The 15,259-nt window shown below is 48.4% G+C and overlaps 1 protein-coding gene across 2 annotated transcripts in view; it reads right to left on the bottom strand.

Annotated features, from left to right (window-relative positions):
* Positions 1 to 15,259, bottom strand: part of BORA (BORA aurora kinase A activator) — a 335,860-nt gene that overhangs the window by 42,284 nt on the left and 278,317 nt on the right. For both annotated transcript variants that reach the window (XM_069205289.1, XM_069205288.1), the window contains exon 11: positions 253 to 384. In XM_069205289.1, coding sequence (XP_069061390.1) covers positions 253 to 384 — 132 coding nt within the window. The remainder of the gene's footprint in view (positions 1 to 252; positions 385 to 15,259) is intronic.

The following is a 15,259-nucleotide window of genomic DNA, read 5'->3' on the forward strand; positions in this document are numbered from 1 at the left end:
TTTATTTGTGCTAGTTTATGCCGGCTCACAATGAAGATGCAATGAATAAAATCTTAGTGATCAAGATATGGGTACACAGCATTGCAGTACTCCAGTAAAAAGGAAGATTTTTCAAGAGAGGAGATGGAAGAGACCTACACTGGCAAGGCAGTTCATTCAAGATTTGACAGTCAAATTGATCCTTTCACCATGAATTTCTTTTTAACACTGGGTAAAATAAATGTACACTAACATTTACGAGTGCTTACAGACCTTTGTTTTCAAGTGTCGACTTTTGTTCTGAGGCTCACAGTTATTCATTTCATGCTCTCTACAGCTGCTTTCAGATCCATTCCCATCCATTATACTTGATGCACATGCCTGTGTATTGTAACCGCTGTCCACCTGAAAAGAAAACAAAATAATGGTTTAAACAGTTTACTACAAAAAAAGACTTAGAACCAAATACATTACCTAAAATCAAAAATAATTACAATCGAACGATCAACGACAGAAGATTGGAAAGTTCAATGGGGTTGCAGGGAAAATGGCACAATAAAGTGTTCTGCTATTGATCTACAGAAAAATTCTCCTTTGCAGTATACTGCAGAGTAACAGTACTAGGCAATGCCATTTGGATAACGGCTTCATATATCTTCTACGACATAGCGTCATACAGTAGTTGCCTTGTAGATTTTCACACATCAATAACTGCTCTTAAAAAATATACACCTCTAACCAAATATCGCTAATGACAGTAGGCAAAGCAACTGCTTTTTTACTCTCACAAAGAAGTTGTAGGGCAGCAAATATACTTGGTGAAACAAGACGAGGACAACAGCTGCAGCACACAGCAAGTTAAAAACATGCTCTGATGTGATAAAGCACAAGTGAAATAAACCACGAGCAGACAGGCTTCAACTTATGTGCTTTATACACAGATTTCCAAAACATAATTTAAGAATATTTTGAAGACACTGTTGACATTTTAGAACTTTACCCTCTAAGTGAAATTAAAGATAAAGGCCACAAGAGTTCTCTGCCGACATTCACAAAGGAACAAAAACTGCAGATAAATTCACAAATCAATGACGGCCTCATTACAAATACACTAACTGTAATCCCTAAACTATGAAAAGAATCAACAAGAGTTAAACAACAAAGACCCGGTTCACATTGATGGGCAATGCAAAGAGGCATATATTATATGATAGAATCTGTCTGTTATTAAGCTCAGATCCTTATTGATAAAATAATCATAACTGAAAGGCCAAGTTTATAGTTACGTTTAGGGAAACCCCGTTATTCAGTCTATACAATCTTCCGTATTCATAACTTGTGCGTACCACTGTCACCTATTTGTGGGAACAGAAGCAGAATCCCAAACTAGTTATGTCAGAGCTCCACACGATCAGTACCACCATGCGTGTACGAGAACACACAAATGGCCAAAACGTTTGCCTTGCATAAGTGCACCATTTAGCAAGTTTTTGTTTTTTTAATGGTTTTCTCCCAAAAGAAAAATGGAAAGTGAAAGTATTTTGGCAATACGAAAGCCTTTGGAATATACCAGAGAAGTCATATGCTTATTCTTCTCCTACAAACAGTGTTTAACTTATTATAAAGCATGAAGAGCAGTGCTTGGAGAATGCACGCTGAATTTGATGTGGGCGTAGTAGCCCCTTTTCCCTGAGATTTTGGCAAAACGTTGCCACAAGAATCCAGGCTGTGGCTAGTTAACCTTGAAAAGTGTGCCTATCAATAATATTGGGTAGCACATCTCTGATGTGGAGGCTTGAAGGGAGCGAGAAAAAGGTAGAAATTTAGGCTCAGGATGTTCCCACAATTGTCCCTTGTCCCGATAAACTGTGCACGGCCTGTAAAGGCAGAGCTTGGATATCGTCGTAGGGAGCTGGGTTCTGGTTGCAATAAGACACACATTGTTGCCTGGTTTTTAGATGCATCTTCGACTGAACCAGGCCCCTAGTGCCAGTGTTCCTTTCTTAAATGAAAGCACATGGTCACTTGATCCCAAAGAGACCTGGCCAATTCAGCCCCCTATAAGTTCCTAGTAATTGGTAACCCCAGTACCTAGGGCATGGCTACTGAAGAGGGCCCCTCAGAGCTGCAGCACAACTTGTGACACTCTGATGGACCCAGCACCAACCTTATGCAGACTGCCATTGCAGGCTGCATGACAAGGCGCACCCAAAATTAAAAACATAACACGGCACACAACCTGTGTTCCATGTTCCCTAACACAGCCTACAGTATATGTAAGTCCCCATTCTAGCAGGCCTTCTGGTCCTAGAGCAGGGTGCATTATATTACATTTGAGGGCATATATGCATAAACAAATATGCCCCTACTAGGTCTCTGTTGATTCCTAGACATGGTAGGTCTTCAGGGAAGCCATTTTAAATGCATGTGCTGGACAATGGTCACGGCGAGTTCCCCAGCTACATGGTGGCTTCTGTGAACCCTGGGGTGTTTGGTATCAAACATCTCAGAATAATAAACCCTCACTGATTCCAGTGATGGCTTTATTAAGAAATGCACACAGAGGACATCTTAAAGGTGACCCCAGAAAACATACCTGCTACTGGTATGTTGACTGACTGGTCCTGACCAGTTCAGCCACCATAGACGCATTTCTGGACCCCCACAGTGAGAGCCAGTGCTCTCGAGGCTCAGAGATAAAAAGCCTACACTGGGCTGAGGTGTTACCTCCTCTCTCAAGCAGAAAGAACATTCCAGGGCAGGGAGCTTCCAAGGCCTTGCCGCCTTTTTAATGCGACCAAGGTCTCTCCAGATGGTGGAGATGACCAACCCACTCTGTCCCCACTTTTGGCAGCAGCACAGGCAGGACAATCAGTTAAACTAAGAGGCGTGCCCACTTCATGCCAGTCCAACCCCTAAGGTGGACAAGCTGTAGCGGACACTACTTTTTAAATTCCTCCATCTTGTTTGGAAGGAATTCGGCTACAAGGTTTAGCGTTATGCCCACTTCCCAGCGGAAGTGGTTATAAGAAGGGTGTAGTCACCTTGAAGGTGATCAGCCCATTGGCTACCGCCTGGTACTCCCTTTAACACCCTTAAATTGAGTATTTAGATGCCACTCCTGAACTCTAGAACTCAGATTCCTGATGACCTAAGAAACACCGGATGCTACAGAGTCTAATCAGCAGAGAAGACTGCAGACACCAAGTGACTTGGCCCCAAACCCTACCGGCCTGTCAGGGGCCCTCAATGATCCTGTGCCAAAAGACGACCAGTGCTGCAGCCCAGCGACCTCCAAAGCATTGGAAGCACTGCTTGCCTTCAACAAAGATCAAGATCTCCAGAGAACAGCGGACCTGTTCAAGAAGAAACCAGCTTTAAAAGTAAATAACTCTGCCCTGAGGAACCACAAAACTGGCTCCGGACCCACCTAGCACCCGACACCCATGGCCCGAGCCCAAGCGGCCCACCGGTCCTGCGAACGTTCCCCGGCAATTCTGAGTCCAAGTCAGCCAAGGGCTGACCCCTGCCAGACTGTGCCTCAAAGCCTGCAGATTCAAATCAAAGACTCTCCCTGACTGCGAGGTGCCTGGTAAGCTGTTCCTGATACCAAAGGACACCCATGCACCTGGAGTCCCTGGGTCTTGGGGAGCTGGACTGTGTCCCCCTATGTCCCCTAGCATCAGCACTTACCTGGGCAGCTGTGGGATTTCTTCATTCAGCCTTCTGGCTCGAGCCTGCAGCCTTTCCCCAAAACTGATCTCCCCAATTTACTTGCATTGGGCGCTAAACGCTGTGTTGCCACTCTCCACCGGGCTGCCCCTTTGCAGCTGAGGGTGTAAGCTTGATGACCCCGTTAGAAATGGGGTCTATAGTTGGCAGTCTGTTTGCACCCTATCCAAATAGGGACCCAGGATAAGGGAGATACCCAGTCAGATAACCCTTGCTCACCCCCTTGGTAGCTTGGCACGAGCAGTCAGGCTTAACTCAGAAGCAATGTGTAAAGCATTTGCACATAACACACAGTAATACAGTGAAAACAAAACAAAAGGACACCACACCAGTTTTAGAAAAATAGTCAATATTTATCTCTGTAAAACAAGACCAAAACGATAAAAATCCAACTTCGAGTGTTTAAGATATGAATTTTGCAACGTTTACTCAAAAATACAGTTCCTTGAAGTCGATAGCTCCACCTGGGGCTATTATGGCGTCGTGATCAACAAAACCAACAGTTCAGGCTGGCTGCAACTTTGCGGGCCAGCTTCGGTGTCAGGGAGACCCGTAAAACAGTACCTTTGGAATTGCAGGGCACCGTGATCCTCGCGGTGAGCTCCGGAGAGTGGTGTCGCTGGTGTTGGTTCCAGTGACAGGGCAGGAGTCATTGGGCCCTTGAAGTCACACGCGATGCAGATTGAACTCCAAGCTGATGAAGTCAGGAGCGCTGGTATGGATGGCGATGGGGCTGCGGTGTGAAGCAGGACGGTACACCGTGCAGTGCCCACAGGTCACTGTACCGGCAGCGGCTCGGTGAAGTCGTCCAGTGGTGTCGGTGAGACCAGGGCTGCGGTGTGAAGTGGGGCGGTGCAATGTGCAGTGTCCACAAGTCACGGTGCAGGCAGCGTCGTTGTTGTTGAAGCGCTGTAGTGGTAGGCCCAAGCCAGCGGGACAGTGCGTTGTGACCCTCACAAGTGGAGTCCACCGGCCACGGTGCAGGCATGGATGCCTGGTGACGACACTGGAGTCGATGGTGCTATCGTCGGTGGACCGGGGCTGCAGTGGGGGACGGTGCTTCGCGCTCCTCAAGAGCAGTGTCCACAGGCCACGGTGCCTGGCCAGCAGAGCGTCGTCGTCAGGATGCCTAGGCTGTGGTGTGAGCAGGCAATGCCGGAATGCTGGGCCCACAGGTCACGGTGTGAGCAGCGGCTTGGTGAAGTCGTCCGATGACTGTCAGTGAGACCAGGGTAGTGGTGCGAAGCGGGCAATGCTACCCCGTGAGCCGCTGACAGGTCACGGTGCAGGCCTACGGCATCGCTGTGCTTTCTTCTCTTGAACAGCACAAAACACACAGTTACCAGAGCTGCAGGTCAAGGAAACCGAAGTCTTTGGTATCCGTGAGACTTTCAACAGGAGGAAAAAGCTTTACTCCAAGCCCTTGGAGAACTTTCTCAAGCAGGACACACAGCAAAGTTCACCCTTTGCACTCCTTTCAGGCAGAAGCAGCAACTGCAGGGCAGTCCAGCAAAGGGACAGTACTCCTCCTCCAGCTCTTCTCCTTGGCAAAGGTTCCTCTTGATTCCAGAAAGATTCTAAAAGTCTGGGGTTTGGGGTTTTCTTCTTATACCCCTTTCTATCTTTGAAGTTGGCTAACTTCAAAACCAAGTTTCAAGTGTTTGCAAGATCCTTCCTTGTCTCATTTATTGCCTCTGAGTAGAACAAAACACGACTCCTTGATAAGCCTAACTGCTTGCCCACACTATCACAAATAGGACTTGTGCTCTATCTTCTTTTGCCTCTACAATACCAATTGGGGGATCCACTGGACACTCTGCACAGTGTACTTCATTTTAGTGCACTATATAGTGAGCCAGTTTCCTACACTCATTAAGTCAACTTGTAGATATCAATTAAAAGTCAATTTTCTAGGAAAGTATGTCACATAAGGCCACTGATTCAAAAGGTATTGGCCGTATATAATGGAGAAAAAAAAAAGTCTAGACCCATAATACAGAAGATCTCTAGCCATGAGGGAAAAATACAACTGATAGCTTTACTGATGGGGGAAGACTACAGCCTGGATAAGCCAAATGGCGAGTAAGGTACAACAGATGCCTTTGGTTTGAATATACTGTATGACCATGAAATGTTGCTAAATTAGACCGGACCCTTGAGAACCCAGACAGAGTGTTGAATAATTCAGTTTTTGATATTCTGTGCTTTTAAGAGATCTGGCACAGAGACATCAACAAGACTGAGAATATAAAAAGCCAGCACTTGTAAAACAACAAGCATTGACAAAGCCAACAGGACTTCTAAAAGAAGTTCAGTCCTATTGGCTTTGCTACTGCTTTTTGTCAATGCTGCCCCGCATTAGCAAAAATTAAAAATTCTTGTTTGCTGGTTCTGAACAGAAAAAAGAAAGAAAAGGCACATTTGTGTCATTAATTATGTGCAAACAAGAGTCATAACGCTATGGTGCAGAATGAGTTATAGGTGCACATACATCACTGGGCATTTGAACACGTAATAATGCAGCAACCATTTTTTTAAATTATCTTTCTCACATGGCAAATGCCTACCCTAGAGTGGTAAGTTAAAAAAATTTAAAATGGTGCGTGAAAAAAGAGAACACAACAGGGAGAGGCGGGAGAGCAAAAGAGGAATGCATGAGGAGAGGGATCAAGTCAACGACACTAAGCACTGCTTTAGAGCAGCATAGAGGGGAAGGAGGAGCCACAGAAGAATGGAGGGTTACAAATAAACAAAAATGGCAGGGAAGCATTTAGTGGAATAGTTGTGTGGGGAAATAGAGAGTATCACAGAGTGCCTCTGGAGATTTGAGGGGGGAAGCAGCACATAAGGCAAAGAGTAAGAAAACAGGCCCTTCCATGGAGTTCTGGAAAAAAAAAAAAAAGAGTTCCCTCAAACCCAAGTGGTGTAAGAGCGCAAGCAGTGGAAGGACAAAAGTCATCCAATCAGGAAAAAAAAGTAAAAAAAGAGGACTCTGGTGCGAGTCAAAGAAAAGGAAGGAAAGCCGTTGAATAATGAGCAAGTAAATGAGACAGGTAAGAAAACCATCCAATCCAGAGCAAGAGGCTGATTCTAAAGTGCACTACAAGTACATGCTTTACTATATTAGATACAATAGGTCTTCAACAACATATAGCTAAAGTTGTCTCTAGAAGAGACCTAAAAATGAGAGCAGCTGGTGTTCGTTGGAATTATTTGAAGTACTTTTTCGATTTTAAATTAACCAGGTTGTTGGCAACAGAAGAATTTTACCAGGCAGCAAGACTAGTTTGAGATGTTGCACGACATCTTCTCCCTGACTTTTGGTTAAAAAGGTGTACGCCAACCCATGATATAATGTAAAGCCCAAAATAATTGGCTCCGCTTATAAATTTGGACTAATGTGGTTATTGTGTTAACTGGATATTTTATTAAGAATCTCAAGGAGATCTCCAGTCATCTCCTCAGTCGCCCGCAACACCGCCGTCCAGTATTCACGCAGGGCTGTACAATTCCACGCAAGATGCAAGAAGTCCGCCTCAGGAGCCAGACACCTCCCGCATCAGCTCGGATGCCCATACTCTTCAGTCTATGGGGCATGTAGCACAAGCGGTGCAAAAAAAATGGAGTGAATAAGACAGTCTATAGTCAGAGGACAGATCTCTCATATGCATACAGCATCGTCACCACACTGCATCAGAAATGGGTTTGCCAATGTCCGCTTCCCATTGGGCCTTGGCTTTAATCCCAGTATCAGACACCGCATTCTGCATGCAAACATATAAACTGGTGATAAGCCTGCGTGGGGGATCGCGTTTGATATAGAAGTTCCAGAGCTCGGCACACCGGGGACGCAGCAGGAAAGCACAGAGCATGGCATGAATTCTGAGAAAGAATCTGTGCAGTGCAGAGTCATGCACATCACCAAATGCAGCCTCCAAGGAGATAAACATCCCACCCCAAAACCAAGTTCCTAAGGAAATAAGTTGGACTCTGGAAGAAACTCACAAACTTGGACATCCTCCGATAACGTCACGCGGCAACATCTCGCCTACGGCATCAAGGGCGCAAAGGGCTCTCGCACAGCAGCGCACTGCGACAACGCAGTCCAGGCCCTCGCCGCACAGGCCACAGTGTCGATCCCATGGGGTCAGGGTCTGATCAGGCCACTGAGCACCCGCGGCAGCCTATCCGGCCACACTGCGTTACACACTGACCCCAAATGTGGCAGGTATCGTATAGGGTGCAGCCAAAAATGCCCAAATGATAATAAAGTTCTAGATCTGGGACCGCCAAACTCCACAGTTCAAACAGGAGTGTCAGTTTTTCCCAGGAAATACTGGGCTGATGACCAGCCCAGGTCAGAGTCACAAGCACAGACCTAAGCCGCTTCAGAAAGCTCACAGTAGGGACAAGAAGCAAGATGATAAATACAGAAATTTGGGCAGAATAACCATCCTCACTATCGCTATGCAACCGGTCAACGAGAGCGGCAATTAACGCCACAGCTCCACCTGATCTTCCAACCATGCAATAGCTTTCCTGTAATTTGCTGACCAAAGCGTATTAATGTCCCTACTCAACCAGATACCTAAATACCGCACCGGTCCATCAGCCCAGCTGAGGGGATATCTAGAGGGGCACCACACCGTAGCCTCGGGCAAGGGCAACACCACTAACTTGGTCCAGTTGATGGTGATCCCGGAAATCTGCCCAAAGCAAACTATCTCATCTAGCAGAGCGTCTAGGTGCAGCTGCGGATCACGAACGTATAGGGCAACATCATACGCATACATAGAGATCAATATTGGATGCTGTCGGAATGCAAATCCCCTGTGGTTATGGTGTTGTCTCAGATGTGCCGCAAGCGGTTCCATCGCAACTCCAAAAAGCAGCAGAGAGAGTGGGCATACCTGACAAGTGCCCCTGGCAATCGAAAAGGGGTCAGAAACAGTCCCATTGACTCTCAGCCAGGGGACGGCTGCGAGTACAGCAGGCGAATCAGTTGAATAAACTTATAACTCAACCCCACCCGAGCTAACAAAGCAAACATATACGGCCAAGCAAGAGAGTCAAAGGCCTTAGTAGCATCGAGGAACACCACCGCCGCATGCTCATCAGGATCGATCATGCTAGATATTGCAAAGTAGATGAGAAGGTTATACAAAGCAGAGCGCCCCGGCACAAAGCCTGACTGATCAGTCAGCACCAAGGAAGGGAGCAGAGGCTGCAGTCGGGCAGCAATAGGTTTCGCCAGAATCTTATTATCTATATTTATTAATGAAAAGGGAGGATATAAATCACAACAGCACGGGTCTTTCCCGGGCTTCAAAATGGTCACGATGAGAGCCTCCCGTAACGAGGCTGGGAGATCACCATTTTCAAGAGCTTCCGCATATACCTCCAGGAGGTGCAGCGCTAATATATCTGCATATTCCTAATAGAAGACGGTGTCAGGCCATCCAGCCCAGGGGCTTTATCGCCAGGCATACTACGTATCGCCTGGATCACATCGTCCACGAAAAGGGAGCGTCCAGATATTGCCTATGTGAATTGTCAAACCACAGCAGGCTAATATCCTCAAAGTAGTCAGAGGCAGCCGCGGATCCTGGCCCCAAGTGCTCAGCATACAGATCAGAATAGAAATCAGTGATGCCTCGTCTGATCTCCTCAGTGCTGGTGTATCACACGCCAGTCTAACCAGTCAGCTCTACAATATAATTACTTGCCCATGGCTTACGAAGCATTGCTGCTATCGTTCGGCCGGGCCACTTACCTTCACCATATCTCCGCGCCATAGCATCTTTCCCTAGGAAGTGAACCTCACGAGGGGCAGCCTCCTCAAACTGAGTCATCTTTCCCCTCACTTCAGCCAGAAGGTCACCAGACCAGTCAGAGACCAAGCTTCTCTCTAGATCCGCAAGCTGAGCCTCCAGATCAACTAAGCCCCGCAGTAGTGCCGTCAGCACCCAGTGCTGTTTAGAGAGACAGAGCCCCCGAATTACTACCTTGAAAGCCTCCCACACGTTACACGCGGAGGACACAGATCCCTGATTCTCAGCAAAGTAGTGGACAATGGCGTCACAGATCTCGTCCCTAAAAATCTGATCCCTGAGCGCACCATGAGGCAGCCTCCACATAAAGGCACAACTGGGGCCTCCAGGGACAAGCAACTCCAGCAGGACCGGCGAATGATCTGACAAGGTACGGGCCTTATGCTCAATTAACTGAGCTCTACGAACCTGGTGCCGAGCCATCTGTTGATACGGGACCAACTGCCATGTACATAATTGACACAGGTACCCTCCATGTCAGTTCCATGTTTTGCCTTCCATATGTCAACCAAAGCACCTTCAGGCATCACAAGAGACAAGGCCTTAGCGGCTGCCACATGCTGTGGTCTAGCTTGGCTTTCACGGACCGCCACAAAGTCCAGTACCACGTTGAAGTCCCCCCCCCTCCCCAAACAGCAGGGACCCGGGACCCCGTGAGCCAATCAACCACCACACCTCCCCCAAAGAATTCAGGGTCATCAGTATTTGGTCCGTAGATCGACACCAACCTACAAGGTCTGTCTAGCAGCGTTCTTCTCATCATGACATAACGGCTATTCGGATCCGCAAGCAACTTTTCAGTACGCCATTGCAGCCCCTTCAGGATCAAGATCGCCATGCCCGTGCATATCTTGAATACATTGCAGCATGACACTCACCAATCCAACCAGCTTTCACCCGGTGCTTTGTGGCTTCCACCAGGTGAGTCTCCTGCAGCATACAAATATCTATTGCATGCTGCTGCATGTAGGTGGACAGCAACCTCATCTTATGCCCATCATTCAGCCCACGAATATTCCAAGTGAGGCAGCGTACAGGCGTAATGCTTTGTTGCGCCATCCCAGCAATCTATCAAAACACACAACTCCCCAGACCATCACAAGAAAGGCATTGGCTACATGAAGGGGAAAAAACAGGAGAGAAGGAAAGAATGCAAGGAAAAAACCCCAAGTACAAGACATTTCAAACCCCCACATACGCCAACCCCCCAATTGGGTCAGTGCTACAATCCCGCCCAAACCCAATGCATATCCCACAACATGACAATAAACAGCTTGAATGGACTCATCCAATGGGGCGTCAGCGAGGCCATTTGAGAACCATCCCAAATGGCATTGGTGGGCAAGGGGACTCCCAATGTAAGGTGTATAGCAGAACAGACACCACCAACATGTAAATCAACAACAAATTTGCAGGCCACAAGGCACCGTCAAGGCAACAGGGACCCCAAACGATGGAATAAGTTCAGTCATTGTCACTAAGAGCATCGCCCCCTCCGATGTCAGTGAACTCTGACTGCACCTTTTTGGGAACAGATATAGCATATTTAGCAGTCAGTTTTGGGTCAGTGAAAAAGTGCAGCTTGCCCTTATGCTGCACTCGCAGTTTAGCTGGATAAATGAGGGAGTATTTGGCATTGGTCTGGCTAAGAGTGCGTTTGGCCGGCAGGAAGGCCTTAGGGGCCCCACCTGCATCCCAGGAGTGTAGTCAGGGAAGAAACTCAGTTCATTATTATTATAAATCATAGGTCGATGCTCTCTGGCCAGTCTAAGTATAGTATTTCTGTCTCTGTAGTTCAATAAGCGAACAATAGGACGTGCCGGAGCTCCCGGCGGAGGCCGCGGCCCCAGAGATCTGTGGGCCCTCTCCACAACCAACACCCGGGAAGGCTCACTGGGGAATAACGCAGAGAGCATGGTCTCGACATACTCCTCCTTGCGCCCCATGGCTGACAACTCCGGGAGGCCCAAAATGCAGATGTTATTACAGCGGGAGCGGGCCTTAAGGTCCTCATTTTTATTCTGGATCACCTCCAGCACGTGCTCCATGCTCACCAACTGTTTCTCATCTCCGCAACGATTGTCCTCCAGATCCGAGGTGCGTGATTCCAGCTGTTCAAAGCAGGTGTCATGACCATCTACCCGTTACTTTAAATGGTTCATTTGCACAGTTAAGTGATCGAGCTCGGCGTCAATGCTAGCCAGGCTATGCCTGAGGTCTAAGAACATAGCCTTCACGGAGGACGATCGACTTCCTCCTCAAGCAGCAGATCATCAGCCGACCGGCCAACTGGGCCGCTTTTCTTTTTTCCCACCATCAAAAGTGAGCTTAGGCTGTCTCTGGTCCACCTTCCCCATACTCTACCACCAAAGAACAGAAGTTTCTCACGGGCACTCACTCCCAACCGTCGCACATGTCACAGCAAAGAAGGAGGGAGGTGGGAGACATCAGGCACCAGAACCTCTCATGTTCGCCACCGCACAACCGGCAGCAGCCACAAAAGTCCATCTCACAGTGACCCACAGCAGCAGCAGTCCCACCCACGGGGCCACGCGGATTGAGCCCTGCCTCCGATCAGGCCCGCAGGTCACCAATTGCAGGGCCCTGGCTCACCAAAGAGGCCAGGACCAGGATCGCCGGCAGGCCACCCCCGGCGGGCGAAGTAGCAGGCGCCGCCGAGGCCCATGCAACAAAATCAGTGCCCTCCCGGCAGGGCTGAACAGGGCAGGGGCGAATAGGCCAGCGTGGTCTCCAGTCCAGAACCGGCACCCCGCCGTGGCCCACAGCCTCACCGATCCTTCCCCCAGTGGCACCTGAGGACTAGGAGACGGGCGGCCGATCAACAGGAGAAAAAGCGTTGAAGGAGTCCCCCGCCGGCAGAGAAGTGTGGCGGCCACCTTGTGGGAAGCCAGGCCACGCCCCGCAAGGAACAACCTTAAAGTTTAGAGGGCAGGTAAGATGGATTTTGGAATATCCATTTGCACAGCTTACCAAGACGGAGACCAGATACAACAGGGAAACATTACTTGTATGTCCTGAGTGCATGGATATTGAGATCTCTTTAGTCGTTCTCCAGCTGACAAAGCAGCATGATGCACTCATCTGGCAGGCAATACTCAATTACACCTTGTTTACTACTTTTCTGTTTTAGTGGAATTTCACTTTCGGTACCGGTTCAACCATGGGCAGTGATCATTTGCCACAACTGATTACAATAGACCTCTCCAGTCCGATTGCAAGTGATGCAGTGAGAAATGCCAATTTGGAAAGATTTGATCAACAGAGATGATGAAATGAGTTCAATGTTCAGATATCTGCGTAGATTTTTGGAAGTCAATATTTACTCTTTGTAGGAAGCTGGCTCTCTATATGGTGCACTAAAAAAAAAGAAGTACACCATGCAGAGTCTAGTGGATCCCCAATTGGCTTGCAGAGGCAAAAGTAGATAGGACTAATGCTCTATTTTGTTGTAGTGTGGGCAAGCAGTTAGGCTTATCAGAGGGTAGTGCTCAGCATTTGTTATACTCAGGCAATAAATGATAATAAATCCTAGACCAAATTAGAAAAATAATTTTGTTTATATATACTTTAAATCCAAGAACTGTGTTACAAGCTAAATACTTTTTCAAGCGTTTTTAGTTTTAAAAAAATCGACAGTGCCATTTCAGAGTTCTTCAATGGTACCTATGGAGAAAAACAATATTCAGCAAACACACAGTTAACCACGACTTACGAGAGAGTTGAGGTAAGTATTGGGCACTGATCAGAACCACACCAGCAGGTCAGTCCTGGCAGCACTGGGGCAGCCGGGTGCAGCAAGGCGTTGGGTGTCCAATGGTTTTCTTTGGGAACAGGTCCTGTGAAGACAGGCTGCAGGTTCTGCCTTGGAAGCCAGTTAGGGACAACAAACAGGTAGGTTGTAGACTTGGGGTGCTCGGGGATGTAGGTGCACCTTTGGTCCTTTTCTCCAGGGCCCAGGGACAATGGATGCAAGGGTGTACTTAGGTGTCCGGTTTCTCTGTCTGGGAGCACTCGCGGTCATGGGGCCCTGTGTGTTGACGCTGCAGGTGTTGTCAGGGAGGACAGCAGGCGTGAAACCAGGGTGGACTCAAGCCCAGGGGAGCTGGGAGATGTCGGTGGTACCAGTGACCCACCTCATATTGGGTTGTCGGCGATGGGTGCAGTGGCTGCTGGAGGTGTCGAGTTTTCTCTCACCACCACGGGAGAGGAGGCCTGCGTGCAAAGGCTGCAGGCAACTTGGGGGAAGTCAAAGAGTGGAGAACCCCGGGTGGACTCAAACTCTGGGCAGCTGGGGAACCTCGCTGCCACTGCTGGTTGGCTTCACCTCGGGTCATGGACATCAGTTGCAGAGGTCACTTCGGGTGTAGGGTCTTTGTTATTGCAGAGGCAGCAGAGTCTTTTCTTGAGACTTTGTAGCAGAGCAGATCTGCTGCTCACAGGAGTCTGAGTCTGTGTGGAAGGCACACTGTACTCCTGGGTTTCTTGGAGGCTCAGGTGCAGATCGAGTTATCTTTTTGGGCAAAGTCCGTCGAGGTCAGCAGGCAGACCGTGGGGCTGGTACCAAGTCAGCTGCTGCTGCTTTTCCTCTTCTGCAGGCACAACTCCTCTGTGTCCTTTTCTTCTCAGGTCATTGGGTTCTAGGGTTCAGGGGTGCCACCTTATTACTCAATGTAGGGGCGTTATAGGGAGTGCCAGGTGGTAGACAATAGGCTGACCACCTTTTGGGTGACTACATCCTATTATAACCACTTCCACTACCCTAACCTGAAGTGGCTAATTTCTTCCACACAAGATGGAGGAATTTAAAAATTGGTGTCCACTTCAGCTCGTCCACCCTAGAGATGTAACTGGCATGGAGTGAGCACACCTAATCTGACTAATTTTCCCACCTGTCCTGCCGCCGAAAGTGGAGTCAGGCCAAGTGGGGGGGGGGGAGAGGGTCGGTCATCTCCGCCAGCTGGAGACACCAGGGTCGCATTACAAAGGCATCTAGGTCTTTGAAGCTCCCAGTCCTGGAATGTCCATCCTGCCTGGATGAGATGCTAACACTCTTGCCCAGTGCAGGCTTTTGTCACTGGCCCTCGAGAGCGCTGGGTCTCACGTTGGGGGGGCCAGAAATGCGTCTAAGGTGGCTAAACTGGTCAGGACCAGTCAGTCTACTCACTAGTAGCTGGTAGGTTTTGAAGGGGCACCTCTAAGGTGCCCTCTGGATGCAGTTATTAATAAATCCCTCACTGGCATCAGTGAGGGTTTATTAATCAGATCTTTGATACCAAACATCCCTATATTCAAAGAGGCCATCATGTACCTAGGAAACTCGTAGTGAGCAGTGGCCAGCACACGCATTTAAAATGGCTTCCCTGGCCATTTACTATGTCTGAGAATCGATAAAGACCATAGCGGGGACATATCTGCTCGGGAAGATATGCTCTCACATATAATATAATGCACCCTGCCTTAGGGCTGTAAGGCCAGCTAGAGGGATGACTTGCATACGTTGCATGCAGTGTTTAGGGGACATGGCACACAGGCTGTGGGTCATGATGTGTTTTCACTTTTGTCTGCACCAAGACATGCAACCCGCAATGGCAATCTGTCATGTGCTTGGTGAGGAGTCCCTTAGGGTGGCACAATTTGTGCTGCAGCCCTTAGGGACTCTACTTAATACCCCAGGCCCTAGGCACCAGGGTACCATC

This window comes from Pleurodeles waltl, chromosome 8 (assembly GCF_031143425.1).
Source record: "Pleurodeles waltl isolate 20211129_DDA chromosome 8, aPleWal1.hap1.20221129, whole genome shotgun sequence".
In the NCBI taxonomy this organism is placed as follows: domain Eukaryota; kingdom Metazoa; phylum Chordata; class Amphibia; order Caudata; family Salamandridae; genus Pleurodeles; species Pleurodeles waltl.